General features: G+C 44.3%; 1 protein-coding gene across 2 annotated transcripts in view; it reads right to left on the bottom strand.

Annotated features, from left to right (window-relative positions):
* Positions 1–537: 537 nt before the first annotated feature.
* The window catches only part of LIMD1 (LIM domain containing 1), a 56,338-nt gene continuing 37,265 nt past the window's right edge, over positions 538–19,610 (bottom strand). For both annotated transcript variants that reach the window (XM_054019630.1, XM_054019631.1), the window contains exons 4-9: positions 17,073–17,140; positions 15,241–15,303; positions 11,562–11,692; positions 6,387–6,438; positions 5,547–5,615; positions 538–5,020 (exon numbers count right to left, since the gene is read on the bottom strand). In XM_054019630.1, the coding sequence (XP_053875605.1) occupies positions 4,883–5,020; positions 5,547–5,615; positions 6,387–6,438; positions 11,562–11,692; positions 15,241–15,303; positions 17,073–17,140 (521 nt within the window). In that variant the 3' untranslated portion in view covers positions 538–4,882. The remainder of the gene's footprint in view (positions 5,021–5,546; positions 5,616–6,386; positions 6,439–11,561; positions 11,693–15,240; positions 15,304–17,072; positions 17,141–19,610) is intronic.

Genomic DNA, 19,610 nt, shown 5'->3' with positions numbered 1-19,610 from the left:
GTTGACCTTGCAGAAGGCTTGTTCTTGCAAAGTGGTGAGTGCCCTCAATTCCCCGTGAAGTCAGTGGGAGGTAGGCTGCTCAGCACCTTGCAGGCTAAGAGTTTCCTGGCATTCTTCCCTTGAGGGAGGTGTTTGAGGACAGGGAGTGGAGCCTCTGACCCCACAGATCTCCATGGTCCCTGAGGAAGGAAATCCACAGTTCCTCAGAGGTCCTGGTCCTCCCTCTCCCCTGACAGCATAGCTTTCAGGTTCCCTGGCCTGCATAAAACCCCCTGGCAGAGACAGGTGCAGACCTGGGGCCACTACTAGCAGCATCAGCACAGGTTCAGATATCCATAGCCTGGGAAGGGGAGAACGTGATGAGGACAAGCTCTTGCCACTACCATCCCTCCAAATCCTGCAGAGTACTTGTAGAGGGAGTTCCATGGGGTTCCAGGGCTAGGAGGAGATGCTGCTGCAAAGGCAGCCCTCTAAACCCACACACCTTCCAGTGAAATCTGAGGGGAAGAGGGCCTTGGCAAATAAGTAACTCAGAGATGAAAATGTACATCAGACTTTAAAACAACCAGTAAATATCTTCCTCCAAATAACAGGAACAAAAAGCATCTTGAATTCATTCAGACTGACAAAGATCAAACAGTACAAGTTAAAACAGGCAGGTGAGCAATTATTCAGTACACTTTAGCTTCAAAAACACAAACATATACATTCCATTCCCAATTGCTTAATGCTGCCGCCTAGCTCTCTGTAAACACACCAGGAGAAAAAAAAACTTTCACATCACTCATAATTTATAGAACTTTAACAATGAAAGTAGGACAATCCTCCATTTCCCCAATGATGAGGGCTCTGGGATTGCTCGCATGAGAAACAAGACACCATGTGGAACCGGAGGCTGAATTTTCCGTCAGTTCAGAGAAATCTTCTCCAGTGTAACTCAGAGCAGAATGACAGGCCAAGAGAGGCTTTCCACAGAGTAACTTTTCATTCTCTCATTTCCCTCCCCTCTTAGTGTTAGAGAAGAGAGTGTCAGTTTAAACCCAAGAAGAAGCTGCCAATATCTATTGATCAGTAAGTTGTCCTGTACTTGAGTGTCATTGACTAGTTTTCCATGGGTATATTTTTAAATTAACAACAAGCAGACTTCTTGTGAGATGGCTTTTCCTCTGGTCTGACTGCAGCCCAAAATAACCCAATCATCTCTATTCTGCATCACTCAGATGTTGCCCTAAATGACTGAGGAGTCTATTGTGTTTAAAAGAGTCCAGTTCTTGTTAGTGTTTTCACATCTTCCCCACATTATGACCAGAAATGCACGCATACCGGTGGCTTTCGGAAAGTCAGTATCACTAATAAAACTTAGCCATGGGATTACTGATCTCTTGAGGAAGAGCAGTCGTGCCAGGCCTGGCATTTATGCCTCATCCCTATGAAGTTATTCATATATTCTCCGGTCAGAATGCTTTCGTTTACAAGGAAGAGTCAGTGATGTTCATTAGTTGCCAATTTACTATAGTTGCTTTCCACCCAAGTACCTTGGCGCAATCTTAGATTGCAACTACTTTTTTCAAACACCTACTGGGTGTGGCTGCAAGCACTACAGGCTTGGATCCTGTGCAGAGCAGAGCAGCCTCCACTTCCATTACGGTAAATGGAGTCCAGGGTGCTCAGCACCTGGCAGGATTTGGTCCTTACGTGTTACTACACCTGGCTCAGCCTTCTTGTGTATAGCACTGCCGCTGCATCAGCATCCCTCCTGCCCTCCCTCCCCCGGCTGTTGTTCAACAGCTGCATAGTGAGCCCCCCAGTTCCATGTTCTGGTCCTTGTACATCTTGGAGCGGATTCTGCTCCTGCTGAAATCACCAGTAAAAACCCCCCCTCATGCCTCAGAGTCAAGGGCACTAGCATAGGAATATTTCTCTCAATACTAGTGCAGTGACTACCAGTCCTTAATAATATTCCTCACTCACTCATCTGAAGGCTGTAAGTCTTTGGGGATATTGGGGCTTCAGAGCTAAACTACCCCACTTGTTCAAAGCTTGCTGAACAGCCCTAACCAACCATCCTTTCTGGCCTTCGTTAGAGGACTTGCTTGCCAACCTTATTCCAGTGGCATCGTCCCAAAGGGCAGCAGTCACAATGAAGTACATGCAGAGGCATTCACCTAATGGATGGGTCATAAATATCAGTTTGCTGTGCTCTGTAGGGGTGTTTGCTGATCTGACCAAGCCCTGGGCCAAAATCAGAGTCCAGAGCCTTGCCTGGTTTCTGGCTAGAGCAGGACAGTCAGGGCAAACTGAGGCATTGGATTGGAAACCTGCCCATCACTACTAATCGTATCGTAGTTCTCCCCTGCAGCTGTTAAACCAACACCCTCCCCACTGACTACGCTTGCTTGTGCAACTGATTAAACCCGTGCCTGGCTGAACAATCTCAGCATAAAAATCTGCTATTGCTGGGTTCTGTTTATTTCTACTCACATTGTGGCAAATGAGGATATGTAGTAAGTTGTTAATGCAAATTAATATTTTAAGGTGTTAAAAAACACTCAGCAAAAGTTTCCTCCACTAATCTAGACAATCTTAGAGAGTGTGCGCATAGGAGAGAGAGGAAGGAAGAAAGAGAGGTGGATGAAAGGAGAGTGGGGAGATGTGAAAGTTGCTTGTCTCATGGTCTCCAGGCAAATGGAGCAATCTGCCTGCTTTCTTGCATCCTCTACCACAAGAATCAGGGAACAGCATGATCAATAGCTCTGAAAGAGCCCTATCTGGCCTCACGACAAAGTGACTGCTGCACCTGGAAGTTTGCTGTTGTCATTGGAAATAGTGACAGAAAGTGACTGGCTGGGATGCTGAGAGCTATTGCTTTGTGGGACAAAATGCCCCTCTCATGACATTCGGTGAAGGGGGAAAAAAACAAAAACATCAGCTGCCCCCAATTCTGCAAAGTGAAGTTGAGCATGCTCAGCAATTTGTAGGAAGCACTTTCAGGACTGGGCTCTCTCAGTTCTAAGCTAAGGATGGAGGGGGGAGAAATGTATATATCAGCATATCATCAACTGTGAGTCAGATTCTGCCACCGTTAGCTGAGTAATACTTTATTTCTCCATTCGTTTCAGTGGGACTACTCCTGGAGTAAGATACTATTAAATGGGAGTACGAGTGGCAGAATCTGCCCCCCCCCCCCTTTTTTTTTTTTAAACTTCAAGCAGTTAGCTACCGCCAGAAAGTTGTTATTGGGAGAGATGTTTGGTTGAAGAGTATTGCTACTTTGCTCTGGCTCGTTCCTGGAATGTAGTTACCACTGTTTCGCTAATTTAGTCAGCACTGTTTCATGGTGGATCTTGGAGGAAACTGTACACCATACTATCAAACAGGGTTGAATAAATAGCTTAGCTCTGATGCAAAAGGATTTAGTTAGTATTTAATTAGTCTTCAATACACTTAGGATACGTTGGGGAGGTCAGTTCACAGACACTAAACAGCAGTGGAAACAGCTGGTTTTTTAAATTAAAAAAATGGTACCTGTATACCAGTTTCTGCAAAGCTTTAATACGCACAGTATGTGTACTGTAAATAATACCCATCGCATATTTACCACACACATAGCTGTGTACCCATTGGGAGGCATTTTCTTTGATTAAAAGGCATGGGTGTTTAAAAAGGAAAAACATTTGCCATTTTTGCTTTCTAAACGGAACAAAAAAAATAAGGATCTAATCCTGGAAGCCCTGCTCACGTAAGTAATCCTTATTCATGTGAGCAAATCCATGTGTGTCAACGGGCTTACTCACAAGTGAGGGTTGCAGAGTTAGGCTCTAAATCTGTGCAAACATAAAGCCTTCATCATGCTCTTGAATCTGTTCCCAGAACTCTAAATAGGCACCGTTATGAAACAGGTCTGAGCTGGATAAACACTGTAGAAGTGAGTATTGAGCCCTCTTGACTTGCACCTTTTTCACAGCAGTGTTGATGTCTGCGCTCCATGGATAAAATGAAAGGCTTAGGAAGTGTCTGCGTGCACAGAGCTGTTTTCTAAAGTGACCTTTGCAAGAGATAATGGGAGATAGATTGCCCTCCCGTACATATTTTCAGCATCCAGATCTTTTCAAATGTAATTTGCTGCTCAGACTTTATACAACAAAGTGATCCTAGTGTACCATGCTTATGCACAAGCAGCAGCACAGGTGACCACATTTGCCAAGATGGCTTTGTATATCTTGCTCCAGTTTTAAAAAAAATAATTGTTGGGATGTGGACATTCAGCAGCCAAGTGAGATGCCTGGTTTGTTTGTGCTCAGATTGCTATTCTGCGTCACAACCATTTCACAGCTGGGCTGGCATCGGAGTTCTGGGAACAAACTGAAAGGTCTGAATGTGCTTTTATGCACAGAGCCCTTTTTCTAAAGAATTATAAAGATTCTAAGAATCAGTATTAATAAGCTGATATCCTTGGGGGATTTGATGAAACGTGCTTGTCAGAAACCACTTCACAGACTGAAGAAATGTTCTCAGCAGGCAGGTAGAGAGGTCTGTGGCTTATTAATTGTGCATGGCATCATATGAACTCACTGATGTGATAGATGGTTATCCTTCTACTGAAAAATCTTCCCAAGTGAAAGCAAAGAGCTCTTGAGATTGTAAAAAGGCATGGGAAAATAAATCGACCAGCCTGGAAAACATTACATGTTCAAATAAACGTATTTGTGATATGAGTGGAGCTCACATACATACAAACCTCGAAAAAAATCTAGCTAATGTCTCTGTATCCTCTTACTGTAAATTACTGATTGGGGAAAATGCATACTGGAAATCAACTGGGGGAAAATGTGTACTATAACAAGTCCTCTGACAGGCTAATTCTGGGAATTAGCAGTACTGACTAGTAGTGATGCTGGTACATAGCTGCTGGAGTTGTGCCTTTCTCTATATGCTTCAGGTGACAGGAGTGACAAAGCAAATGTTCATCTAGAGGATAACAGCGATGTCCATCTTCATCATTGAGTTCCATCCCACAATCCTACAAAAAGACCAGAGTGGCTATTAAAATGTATATTTGCTTTCTGCTGCAAGAACCAACTAGTACCTGACACCAGTATTTAAAGGAGATCATATTCTCTAATAAGGACATGAGCACTTAAACTGTTGACAGCTCTTTTAAAATAAGCCCCTAGTACCTAGATTTGTCAGGGCAGGAAAGTATCCATCATAAGCATCTGTAAGATTCAACCTCCAGCACAGTAAGGTTAGTCTGGTTTAGTAGTTTTTCTTTATTACTTAGATCTTATGGTGAGTTATGTCCCTATACATCTTAAATACACTAGCATTTTTCTTAAAATTTCCAGGCTGGATTCACCACCGTTTTACTCCATTGAAGACCCTAGACATATTATGTTGGACATTTTTCAGCAGTTAATAACTGCTGTAGGAACTTAACAACATGAGGTTGCTCTTGCTGATCTGCTGAGTTTCCAAGATACCTGCATATTTTATTTCTTTTTAAAATAGTATTTTTTCACTTTGCCCTTAGAAAGCTGTTGACCCACCTCACAGTGATAACATTCCACGTGGTAATCCTTGTCCATGGACACAACCCGAATGGTCTCATCGGACCCCTGTAAATATTAAAGCAATAAATATATTAAACAGATGGCAGATAAAGGAGGATGTGACACGTGGGTTTTGTGAATTTCTTCCTGCAGCAATGTGGATATTGAACAAATGCATGTGGGCCACTGGTAGAAAATCTCAAATAAAGCCTGCCATCTGCAGATCTGCTTTCAGCAAAGCTTCTTCATCAATCTACTGTAGGCATCCCTGGAAAACTGAATATCAGAGACTAAAAGAAAGATTTCTGCTGGCCAAGTCAATCCCAAATGGATACAGAAGGAGTATGTGAAATCCTTCAATATTTCACATTTCTGAGAAAGTGTCAGCATTGTTAACTGATTCTACCAAAAGACACCAAATTAACAAGACTATGGTGAATAAGAACTCAAATCTAGTTGAGGGCACTCCCTCATATGTGGAACACTCTTCAAAATCAACAGCTTGGTATTGACTAAGGGACAAGTTAGTCTGACCTACCAGTAACAGCAATGAAATCTCACAGAAGGTGAAAAGAGCAGATTAACCCAGTGGTAGCAACCTGAACTATCAAGCAAAGGAACTACTGAGTCTCAGACACTGCACTTCAACCTTGGGCCAACAGAGGCTGAGACTGCTGTGAAGGCAACACTCGAGGAAACAACGTACAGCTCTTATGAGCCAGGAGAACATTCAGTCTGACAGAGAGTCAAGCATGAAGGAAAAAATGGCATGATCCTAGGGGTCCCCAGGAAAGCAGTGGAATAAGAATTGTAAGCAATAGTAAAAAAGGTTCTTACCTCAGTTGGCAGAATGGGATGTCCACATGCTGCACATTTTGGAGCTAAAACTCTACAAGAGCAATGAGAAATTACAGTTACACATATACCATCTGTATGAAAGAGGCTTGTATGTTCTGACTAAGAGGTAAACTGCAGTATGTGGTTTTTCACTTTACCTGCAAGGATAGTGGTGTGAAGAGCTTTTCATTCCAAGTGTTTGTTTACAAAATGAACTAACAAACTGGATACCACCATATAGCCCTCATATTGGCTCAAATGGCTGCGCAATCTGCAGTAAACATTACTTATGGAGTAAGTAGTAAATCCCAGGGCCAATCAACAAATTTTTTATACATCCAGGCCATGGAGCATCCGGACCATGGACTTTATCAACGAATATTGTACATGATCCATTGAAAAATGCCATTTATGCCAGTTATATCCTGGTGTGACTGAGAGAATCTGCTCTGATCTGAGGAGCTGCCATTTTGGAATAAACACTTTTGAGAACCTATTTCTGAGGCCGACTCTCAGTACTCTGTTTTCTCTAGAAGGGAAGGGCACCTGTGTTTAGACATGTTTTTCAAAATTGAAAACTTTTAGGAGTGGTGCGCATGGCTAGTTATTCTCAGAAGGAGCCATACCAAGCTGGTAGCTGCAGACCCGCAGATAAAACGGTTACTCACCTTCTCGTAACTGTTGTTCTTTGAGAGATGTTGTTTACATCCATTCCAATCAGGTGTGCGCGTGCTGCGTGCACGGACGTCGGAAAGTTTTTCCCTCAGCAGCTCCCGTTGGGTTGGCTGTGGAGCCCCCTGGAGTGGTGCCTTCATGGCGGGGGATATGACCTTACCGACACGACCCCCCCTTCAGTTTCTTCTTGCCGCTACTCTGACAGAGGGTGGGTATTGGAATGGATGTGGCCATATCTCGAAGAACAACAGTTACGAGAAGGTGAGTAACCGTTTTTTCTTCTTCGAGTGCTTGTTCACGTCAATTCCAGTCAGGTGCCTCCCAAGTTCTACCCCGGAGGTGGGATCGGAGTCAAAGAATTGCTGATTGGAGCGCCGCTCTGCTGAATGCCGCATCATCTTTGGCATGCTGGATGATAGCATAGCGAGTGGTAAGCGTATGCACCGATGACCAACTCGCTGCTCTGCAGATCTCCTGTATCAGGACCTGGGCCAGGAAAGCAGCGGACGAGACTTGTTCCCTTGTGGAACGTGCCATAATAGCAGGGGATGGGACCTTGGCCAGCTCATAACATGTGCGGATATAACCTGTCCAGGCCCTTGAGGAAACGCCCTATCATGGGGTTGGCAAATACGGAACGTCCAGACGCTCCCAGATGGAAGGCTGAGATAGCAGCGAGGTGTACCTTAATGCTGCCAGGCTTTGTTGTTTCAGGTGTAGGAGAAACTCCAGGATGAGTGGTACAGGCACCTGGAGTGGAGGTGTGTGATGCTGGGCATACCAGCAAGTGAACCTCTTCCACTTAGCTAGATAAGTGGCCCTGGTGGATGGTTTCCTGATGCCTAGTAGGACCTCCCTCACCGAGCGCATGAGTGCCATCCAGTTTAACCATGAAGCTTCCAGGCTGTAAGATGGAAGGACTGGAGGTCCGGGTGGCAAAGGCGTCCGTGGTCCTGTGTGATCAGATCGGGGTAGAGTGGTAGTACGATCGCGGTGTCCACGGACAGCTCCAGAAGCGTGGTGTACCAATGTTGATGGAGCCACGCTGGGGCCAGCAGGACTACCTTTGCCTTGTCTCTGCAGATCTTCAGCAGCACCTTGTGCATGAGTGGGACCGGAGGGAAGGCATACATGAGGCAGTCTCCCCAGGGTAGCAGGAATGTGTCCGAGATCAAACCCGGGCTGTGTTTCTGGAAGGAGAAGAACGTTGGGCACTTTCTGTTGCACCGGGTGGCAAACAAATCGATTTGGCTGGACAGATGGACCACTCGTGATTGCCGAAGGACCTGCTGAGGTGGTCTGCTAGTTCGTTCTACATGCCTGGGAGATAGGACGCCTCCAGGTGAATGGACTGGACTATGCAGAACTCCCATAGCTGGAGGGCTTCCCAACATAGGGGAGAGGACTGGGCTCCACGCTGCTTGTTGATGTAAAACATGGCTGTGGTGTTGTCCGTCATCACTGCCACGCATTGGCCTTGCAGTAGGGACTGGAAAGTTTGGCATGCCAGTCGCACCGCTCTGAGCTCCCTGATACTGATATGGAGTAAGGGCTCGTTCTCTGACCATAGGCTCTGTGTTCGGAGATCTCCCAGATGTGCCCCACAACCCAGCACTGACACGTCCGTTACCAGGGACAAGGAGGGCTGTGGGCTGTTGAGGGGGGACTCCTGTGCACACCATCCGAGGGTCGAGCCACCAATGGAGGGACTTGATTACTTGCTGTAGCACCGTCACGACTGAGTCTAGGCTGATGCGTCCCAGGCGATAAGCCAAAGCGAGCCAAGCTTGGAATGGCCTGAGCCTCAGCCTGGCATACCGGACCACGTAAGTGCAGGCTGCCATGTGGCCGAGGTGTCTCGGGCATCCCCTTGCTGTAGTGGTCAGGTACCGCCTGAGGTTTTGAATAATGTCTGTTATGACTTGGAATCGGGTCTCTGGCAGGAATGCCCTTGCCTGTACCGAGTCCAGCACCGCCCTGATGAATTCTATTCTTTAGATCGGTGACAAGGTTGACTTGTTCACATCAAGGAGGAGTCCCAGTCCCTGGCGGTTGGCGGAATCGAGACCGGGGTCTGCCAAAGGGTCTTTATGTTGTTTTGAACAGTCTTGATCAAAGGCAGAGCTACCCGTGATGGACCTTCAGGAGTGAGAATATCCACCATGGGGTCCTTGGCCTCGACCACCACCTCTGCTTGCAACCCCACGTTGTGGGCAATTCGCCTAAGGAGGTCCTGATGTGCCCTATGGTCAATTGGAGGAGGGCCCAAAGCTCACGCCCCTGCCACAGCTTCATCACCTCCACCTCACACTGCCCTGCCAGAGAGTCGCTACGTGCCGGACTCAATGGTCCCTCTGGGGCACCGAAGTTAATGGCACCGACTCATGCCCACATTGCACTGGGTCATTTCTGGGGTGCGCCCGTGCATCCCCTGACAGTCCCACGGTTTTCGGGGCCGATGAGAGCCCCCTTTCGCCCTTCTTGAGTCGCTTGTGCGGCATTGCAGAAGTTGAGCAGTGCTGGGCTGCTATTCCTGGCTGCGGTGCCGGGGAGCACCGGTGCCAAGGGTCTCTTGCGCTAGAGTCCTTCCTCGGTGCCGTGTCATGTACGGATGCCGGAGCACTCTGTATGGACATGCTCGGTGCCAATCTTGGTGGTCCGCAGCCGGCTGTGGGTGGAGAGTGGATTCCATTAAAAGTGGTTTTAGGCGGAAATCATGCTCCTTCTTGGTTCTTGGCCGAAAAGCCCTGCAGATTTTGCACCTCTCCGTTTGGTGCGCCTCCCCCAGACACTTTAAGCAAGAGTTGTGGGGGTCACTGATGGGCATAGGCTTATTGCAAGCACTGCAGGGCTTCAAGCCTTGGGCATGCCCCAGAGCCCAAGGGGGAGTGTTAGGGATTGGGGAGAGACCCCGCTCCCAACCTACTATCTAAACTATCTATACAACTATGTACTAAATTAACTATAACACTAACTTGAAACTCAAATGACTAACAGGAGAACACCAAGGGAGCACCTGCTGAGCAAGTGAGCACTGTTTCAATGGCCATCACGGATGGTAAGAAGGATCTGAAGGGGGGTCGGGTCGGCAGGATCATATATCCAGCGCCAGGAAGGTGTCACTCCAGGGGGCTCCACAGCCGACCCGATGGGAGCTGCTAAGGGAAAAAGTTTCCGACATCCGTGCATGCGGCGCACGCTCACCTGATTGGAATTGATGTGAACAAGCACTCGAAGAAGAACAGAGCAGTTTCTATCACTAGGTCATACAAGCCATTTTTAACGGCTCATGTACACTGTAATAGTAGAGTGCCAGCTCTTCTATTGTTAAGGTAGGAAATTGCTTTCTGTTTAAAGGCGATCCGGATGTTTAAAAAATTCATGGTCTGGCTCTAGGATTTACTTTTTCATCTACAAGTACTATTTACTGCAGATTATTCAGCCATTCAGAGGTAGATTTCAGGTTGAAGAAGTCCTTGAAAGAACAGTGAACCCCACTTAAATAAGGACTAGGAAGTAGGAATAGGATAGCATTGCACTGCATTATCTGTCTGAAAACAAAAAAGTAGCAATCGTTTAAAATGGCTACTCAGAGAGGTGGAAGTGGGGACAGGGAAAATCAGACACAGGAATAATCCATGCACAGACATATTAAAAGACCTGGGGCCCGATTTCATTGCAGTGGGGCATGTTCAAGCTTGAATAGTGTTTTGGGTGGGTTCAAATCGTTTCAAGTGCAAGGGAGTATGCATTACTTTATAGTAATAGTTATATCTACGAGAAATTAAAACTTTAGCACAAGTGCAACATAAGGCAATTCTGTGGAGCACCTTAGAGCAGGATTATTGTATATTTCAATATCCTCCTTGATCATAAGAGGAATCAGGCAGCAGAATTGAGTAAGCGAATGGCTCAAAGTGTATGTCAACTGGTAGGTCTAATATTACCTATGACAGTGGCTCTTTAATCTCCCTAGATGGTACATTACTAGTGATTTGCAAGTAGATTTTTTTATGATATATCATTTGTTTAATTAACTAACCATATAAAAAGATGGATACTAACCCTCACCCTCCAAAAAAACCCACCACCACCACACACACATATGTTCAGCACTAACATCCTAATCATATTTGGTTCTTACAAGCCAGAGTCAGCCCCTGGTGTAACAAAGTGCAGCTCCCATTGGCTTCAAAAGAATTTACCGGTACTTCAGGGCTGATTTAGTTCTTATACCTTTAAAGCACTTTACAAACATTAGCTAACTGAACCATACATTTCCCCTGACAGATAGGTGAATATTACATCAATTTTGCAGATGGTGTTAAGTGACTTACCCAAGGCCACAGAGGAAGTCAGTGGCAGAAGGAAGGGAAGAGGTCAGGAGTTCCTAGCACCCAGTCCCATGCTCATTACACTAGTCCATACACCCACACTATTTTGAAGGTTGAATTAGTGGGTTTTCGACTAGGTTTACTTAGCTGTTTACTTTGTTCTTACTTGTGGTAATCTCTGACACAGTAGATTTTGTTCTCCGTGTCTACAGTGAATGGCACTCCATCCAGACATTCATTACAGATCACACAACGGAAGCAGCCTGGATGGTATGATTTCCCTAGAGCCTGCAGGATCTGCAATAAACCAGAGACAGAAGAGAGCTCATGGACAGGCATTAAAAGATGAGAGTATAGCAGTAGGAGCATACTACCGACCACCTGGCCAGAATAGTGACGGTGACTGTGAAATGCTAAGGGACATTAGAGAGGCTACAAAAACAGAAAACCCAATAATTATGGGGGACTTCAACTATTCTCATATTCACAGGGTACACATCACCTCAGGATGGGCTGCAGAAATAAAATTTCTAATCACCATTAATGACTGTTTCTTGGAGCAGCTAGTCCTGGAAGGGGAGAAGCAATTCCTGATTTCGTCTTAAGTGGTACACAGGATCTGATCCAAGAGGTGAATATAACTGAACAGTTGAGTAATAGCGACCATAATATAATTAAATTTAATATCTTTGGGGGGAGAGGGGGAAATACCAAAGAAACCCACCACAGTAGCATTTCACTTCAAAAAGGGGAACTACAGAAAAATGAAGAAGCTAGTTAAACAGAAATTAAAAGAAATAATTACAAGAGTGAAATGCCTGCATGCAGCATGGAAACTTTTAAAAACATCATAAGACAGACTCAAATTAAATGTATAACCTAAATTAAAAAAAAATATATAAAACCAGTAAGAGGATAAAAAAATGCCACCAGGACTAAACAGAGTAAGAGAGGTGTTTACAGGAGAAAAAAATACTTTTAAAAATTGGAAATCATATCCTGCTGAGGAAAATAGAAAGGAACATAAACTCTGGCAAATCAAGTGTAAAAGTATAATTAGGTAGGCCAAAAAATAATTTGAAGAGCAACTAGAAACAAAAAAACACAAAAACTAACAGCAAAATTTTTTTTTAAGTACAACAGAAGCAGGAAGCCTGCCAAACAATCAGTGGGGGCCACTGGACGATCGAGGTACTAAAGGAGAACTCAAGGAAGACAAGGCCATTGTAGAGAAGCTAAATGAATTCTTCACATTGGTCTTCACTGCAGAGGATGTGGGGAAGATACCCACATCAGAGCTATCCTATGGGGGGGGGGGGGGCAAAATCTGAAGTACTGCCCCACACTGATGCATAAATAGAAGAGATTTTGAACAAATTAATAAATTAAACATTAATAAGTTGGGTGAATATCACCTGGTGAGAGTTCTGAAGGAACTCAAATGTGAAACCGCAGAACAATGTAACCTATTGCTTAAATCAGCCTTTATACCAGATGATGGGAGAATAGCTAATGTAATGCCAATTTTTTTAAAAAGGCTCCAGAGGCGATCCTGGCAATTATAGGCTAGTAAGCCTAACTTCAGTACCAGGAAAATTGGTTGAAACAATAATAAAGAACAGAATTGTCAAACACAGAGATGAACCCTATGTTGGGAAGGGTCAACATGGCTTTTGTAAAGGGAAATCCTCACCAATCTATTAGAATTCTTTGAGGGTGTCAAACATGTGGACAAGGGAAATAGTGTACTTGGAATTTTAGAAAGCTTTTGACAAGGTCCCTCACCAAAGGCTAAGCCAACTAAGCAGTCATGTGATAAGAGGGAAAGTCCTCTCACGGATCAGTAACTGGTTAAAAGATAGGAAACAAAGGGTAGGAATAAATGGCTACGTTTTTTAGTGGAGAGAGGTAAATAGCAGAGTCTCCCCAAGAATCTGTCCTGGGACCAGTGCTGTTCAACATATTCATAGAAATAGGGGTAAACCCCAAAGGTGGCAAAGATTGCAGATGATACAACATTACTCAAGAAAGATAAGTCTAAAGCAGGATATGAGGAGTTACAAAGGGACTTCACAAAACTGGGTAACTGGGCAACAAAATGGCAGATGAAATTCAGTGTTGATAAATGCAAAGTAATGCACATTGGAAAACATAATCCCAATTATACATACAAAATGATGGGGTCTAAATTATCTGTTACTACTCAAGAGAAATCTTGGAGTCATTGTGGATAGTTCTCTGGAAACGTGCTCAATGTGCAGCGGCAGTCAAAAGAGCTAATAAAATGTTAGGCACTATTAGGAAAGGGATAGAAAATATAATGCCACTATATAAATCCATGGTGTGTCCACACTTGGAATACTGAGTGCAGTTCTCGTCGTCCCATCTTAAAAAGGCTATTTTGGAATTGGAAAAAGTACAGAGAAGGGCAACAAAAATTATTAGGGGTATGGAACCGCTTCCATATGAAGAGAGATTAAAGAGACTGAGGCAGTTCATCTTAGAAAAAAGACGACTAAGAGGGGATAAAATAGAGGTCTATAAAATTACAACTGACGTGGAGAAAGTGAATAAAAAAGTGTTATTTACCCCTTCACATAACCCAATGAAATTAATAGGCAGTAGGTTTAAAACAAACAAAAGGAAGTACTTCTTCACACAACACACAGTCACCCTGTGGAACTCATTGCCAGGGGATGTTGTGAAGACCAAAAGTATAACTGAGTTAAAAAAAGAATTAGATAAGTTCATGGAGGATAGGTCCATCAACAGCGATTAGCCAAATGGTCAAGGATGCAACCTTATGCTCTGTTAGTCTTAAAGGTGCCACAGGACTCTGTTGCTTTTAACCCTATGCTCTGGGTGTCCCTAAATATCTGACTGCCAGACACTGGGACTGAATGACATAGGATGGATCACTGGATAAATTGCCCTGTTCTGTTCACTCCCTCTGAAGCATCTGGCACTGGCCACTGTCAGAAGACAGGGTACTGCACTAGATGGACCATTGGTCTGACCCAGTATAGACATTCTTATGTGTTTATGAAAATAATATACTTATGACATTACATCAGACAATGGTGCAGTGTCATCGGAAATACTATGTCCTGTTTCAGTAATTTAATTATAAGAATGATTTAGTAGAGATAGAAATGGTCCATAGAAGAGAGCTGGGATCTACATATAGCAAGAAATTAAAAAGACTAGAATTATTTAGCTGGAAAGAAGAGTTGGCAGGGGCTAGATTTAGAGTTTCAAAATTACAAAAGTCAAAGGGAAAAAGTGACTGATTTTTCCTTTAAACTCGGTCTGAAACCTTAAGGATATGGGGACACTGCCTAATTAAAGGACAGGAAATACAGAGCCAACAAAAGAAAATACCTCTTTCCACTCTTCTGCAACAGGCTGAGACACATGTAGCAAAGAGAGGACCAGCATAGTAACAGATACTATAGTTCAGCCCCCAGCCCACCAATGCCCTATCTGCCCCCAGCTCAATGGGCTGCAGGAAGCCATGCTCTCATGCAATGGGTGTGGACAGGAACATCAATAAACAGCCGCAGGAGTTCATAAAAAGTCAAAGTCAGTGTTTTTAAATGTCCTGCTCTTCAAAGCAAAGTTCATTTTGACCCGACACTGAAAACACGTCTGTGCAACAAACATGAACGGATGCTAGTTTTGCTTCCTGGCAATGACAAGCCAGAGGATTAGGGTTCTTTCACTGTCATAAGTCATCACACCAGCTAGACTAATAGATCAAATGAGGTGATCCTATATATGAATTTCTTTTGCCCTGGAGACATCATTCAAAATGCTGTTTTCTTTCTGAGGCAAGCATCACTTACCATGTCCATTATCAAATGACCACAAATGAAACACCTGTCAGCTGACTGCTGGAAACCTGAATACTGCAAGGAGAAAAAAATTGGCTTTACATTTTACAAGGCTGGGTAACACACACACTTTGAGTGATCTGCCTTACTCTGCTCAACATTTCTTATGAAGCAAAACTTCCTTTTCTTTAGTCTGAACAAATATTGGGCAGGCCCTCATTAGAATATCTCAAAGTTACAGGGTCATATTTTCAAAGTTAAAAGGGTCTGTAAGTTCCCATAACACTAGTGTGCTAATTTAAGTTTAAATTTAATTTAACATATGTGGGCAAATACCAGATTTGCACATGTAAATCAGGGATCTACTGGCAATCCATATGAGCTTATTTGACCATCATGTGTGTGCAAATATCGGGTGTTTATTATGCATATACATCTTGTATTTGTATGTGTAAATTAGGTGTACACAGATAGAACCTGGCCTAACTTGAAATCTGGCACACAATCTCACTAGGTTAATAAATGTAAACTTGGAGGGCCAAATTCTACCTTCAGTTATGCTGGTATAAATGTGGCATGAATACCGCTGAAGTCAGTGGCACTGTCCCAGCTTAATGCTGGTATAATTCAGAATAGAATTTGGCCCAGAGGGTTATTTTTGCCAAGAACTAAACATATGGACCTGATTCTCAATTACACTAATGCCACTTTTACACCACTGCCACCAAATATAATGGACATCCACTTTAAGGCTGCCTTACATACCGTGACTAGCAGAAAGGGTTTTAGTCTAAATGAGCATCGAGCCCACCAAGTATTTTTAATATATTTAATTAGACTGTACATTTTGCAATGCCTGGATTATTAACATCTATTGTTTTTAAATTACATGAGAGAGAAAAAGAAAGCCGACTCCTCTTCTCCCCAATAGCAATCGCTGGGGTTGATAAATAAGAGGGCACTTTGGGGAAGAGGGGGAAGCAGAATGAACACACTCACTCGCTAACTAACATTTAACTAACAACCAATAACCAACAAACTAATTCTTAAAACAACACAAACAAAAATACAAAACAAAACAAATCACCCTCCCAAAAGTCTTAGTTTTACTAAGTTTACTAAGTGTTTAACTAATGTTTCATTAACTTATTTTTCATACTCTTTTTTTTTTTCCTTTACATGCTGACTTTTCTTGTGTTTCCAAGAACTGGCTGTCTCTCTGCCTAGAGTCCAAGATCATTTCTGTATTCTATTGCTGTATTTTTGTGCCACCCAGATGCACCTACACAGGGACCACCAACCACTCCATACATGACCAGAGGGGCTGCTTCTAGAGCAATGTTGTTCACATAGTTCAGCCCAGGACCCAAAGGAAGGGTCTGGTCCAAAGCCCATTGACGTCAATGGACTTTGTAACAGGCCCTAAGTGTGCCACTTCCACAGCCATGTGAGAGAGCCGCAGAAGTCTTAATGTTGTTTCAGTGTGTTGTTATGCAGTGCACCTAAATCAGATAGGTATTTAATAAATATTTTTAAGCACTGCTCGCCCTACTCTGTCCACAGTACATGAGGGTGTCTCATCTCTCTCAGAAATGCCCAGTCAGAGAAAGTTGATAGGAAGGGGAAAATCAGTTCCTCGCTTGTTTCTCTCTCTCCATTTATCATGCCCTCATCCTCACCATATCTGAACACACAACCCAATCCCTTCCTGGTGAATGCTGCTTGTTGCCATTCTTTTGCTGAAATGTCAGTTGTTGGATTGTGTGAGTTGCTTGCATTACAGTTTCTCTGAGTTACAGCATGCAAGTTGCAACGGGAGAGGCACAGGAAAGCAATGCACTCACCAGAAAGTCTTCTTCACAGAACACCTTTCCATTAACAAAATAAAAGGCTTTTCCTCTCAGTTTTCGACCTAGGAAGAAACAAGAGGAGAGAGAAAAAAAAGTTAGTAAATGGATGAAAAAAATACTACCAAAAGCTGGTAAAAGAGATGCATTTGAGGCAGTGGCTGTCTTTTTGTTCTCTGTTTGTGCAGCACCTAGCACAAATTGGGCACTAGTTCTTGACTAGAGCTCCTAGGTCCTATGGTCATGATGATAATAATAATGATGATTATGATTACTATTATTATCCAACTGAGCTGAATGCTAGAAACAAGGGTGGTTTCAACAATGAGAGTTTCACATTCCACGTGGAATCTCAACACCCTTTTATTGAATAAAACGTACCTAAGAAACGACCTCAGCACAACATACTGTTTAATGCCACAAAATACCATCTCCCACACTCATCTCTGAAACTAAGTGAGAGAGGGAGTTCTAGGATCCTGCATGGAGCAGCGGGATAGTTTGCTGATTCACTTGGGAAGCCACTGCTGGTGAATGGTTAGGTAAATAAGGATGTGTGCACAGGGGTTTACCTATACTAGATTTTATTTCTTTAAAATTTCCCATCAGTGCTGTTCCACCAGTGGGAGCTCTTCTTTAGGTGGACTAAGCACTGGCAGCTGCCGGCATTTTAAACACCACATTGTTTGGACCTGCTCTGACCAGAGTTAAGCACCACAATGACTAAACGCCTGTGACTGGACTATACTAGCACTCCCATTATTGCAGCTGCCATGGGAGCTGCGCTGGTGCTAGCAATGATATGATTTTTTTTTTCCCGGGGAAAAAAAGAGCTTTTTTTGTATTCGTTTTTAGAGTACCTCCTGTGTCTCTTTACAATCCACTTTCCTCAATAAGGCTGTGACACTATCTTCTAAAGTAGCAGCTGATCTGCTTGTGTATCTGTCTGAGGTAAAATGTTACAAAACCTGCTGATAATTCCAAGGAGGAACTGTGCAGCCAGCACTCCTGATTAGAAGGAATATGGCCAGAGTCTGATTTCAGGCACGTACATGGAACTTCGGCAAGGAAAAGGTAGTATAATTCTGGGAGCAGAATGTACAACATCCCATTTGATACATTGCATAGGGTAAATACTGTCCAAGAAAACAAATATTGCCAGATTATTGTACGTTGCTGTGCTTACAGCATAAGCTCCTAGGCATAGGATTTATGTTTTCCTTTAGGTTCTACACAGCACGAAGCACATTGTTGGCACTCTCAAAATAATAATGCTACTCACTGTAACATACAGAATTAACAAAGGAAGATAACAGAATGAAGCAACATAATTAAAGTGTAATTTGTTTTAAGGTGTGTACACCAGAGGGCGCTTTCAGACAGGCCAGAAAACACCATGTACTACTAGTTAGGAAATCAAATGCTTGTACAGAGATCAAGGTGAAATCCTGGCCCTATTGAGGTCCATGGAAATTTTGCCAGGATTTCACCCTTTGTCTTTAGTGCTTAATCTGGAGGAGGGCAGAGAATATTGCAGACGCATTTCTTGAAAAGTCAGCCACTGTTTGCACATGCAGCAGCCAATTTTATCATCAGCATAGACAAGTAACAAGTGCATTTTAAGGGACTAGCTATGATATAAGAGCCATAGGGTTTTTTGTCACACTTAAGGACAACTGAGTTACGATAGGTTTTTATTGCCAGGTGGGATGGGAAAACACAGCTTGATAACTACGTTAGGGAATGATGTTCCAGTTTAGCTCTTAGCCTGGGCCCAAAAGACTCTTCAGCAAGGTCAAATAGTGAAAACAGACATCGTGTTTCAAAATCCCACTGGGTAGTAGCCTGTCAAACTACAGTGTTTGTTTGTTTGTCTGTCTGTCTGTTGGGGGGGCGGGGGGGGGAGGGAAAAGTGCATGCTTGCATGCAACACACATTTATGTGAGCAAACACGAGTTTACACTCTGGGTACAAGCAGAATTTAATGATGCAGCTCACTTTGACAATTTGACTGTCCAAATCAACTAGCATGGATAGGGTTACCATATCTAATAAATAAAAGAAGAGGACCCTCCATGGGCCCCACCCTCCAGCCCCGCCCCAACTCCGCCCCCTCCTCCCTCCCACTCCCAGCCACGGGGAAAGGGCTGCCCGAGCGCTACCGGCTTCACAGTTTGCCGGGCAGCCCCCACACCCTGCGCCCCCGGCCGGCGCTTCCCCAGCGCAGCTGGAGCCCGGGAGGGGAAGCGCCCAGTCGGGGGCGCAGGTTCTGGAGGCTGCCCAGCAAACCGTGAAGCCGGTAGCGCTTGGGCTTCGGGCGGCCCCCATGCCTCCGGACCCTGCGCCCCCGGCCGAGCACTTCCCCTCCCGGGCTCCGGCGGCGCAGGGTCCGGAGGCATGGGGGCTGCCCAAAGCCCGTTGCGCTTGGCTCTTAAACAGAGCCGAAGAGTCGGGGAGGAGCAGAGCCGCCGCGGCTTGAGGCTCTGCTCCTCCCCTGACTCTTCGGCTCTGTTTAAGAGCCGAACTGCCCCAGCG

Source organism: Malaclemys terrapin, chromosome 2, assembly GCF_027887155.1.
Source record: "Malaclemys terrapin pileata isolate rMalTer1 chromosome 2, rMalTer1.hap1, whole genome shotgun sequence".
NCBI classification, from domain to species: Eukaryota; Metazoa; Chordata; order Testudines; family Emydidae; genus Malaclemys; species Malaclemys terrapin.
The sequence above is the reverse complement of the archived record's forward strand: the minus strand, read 5'-3'. Positions and strand labels throughout refer to the sequence as shown.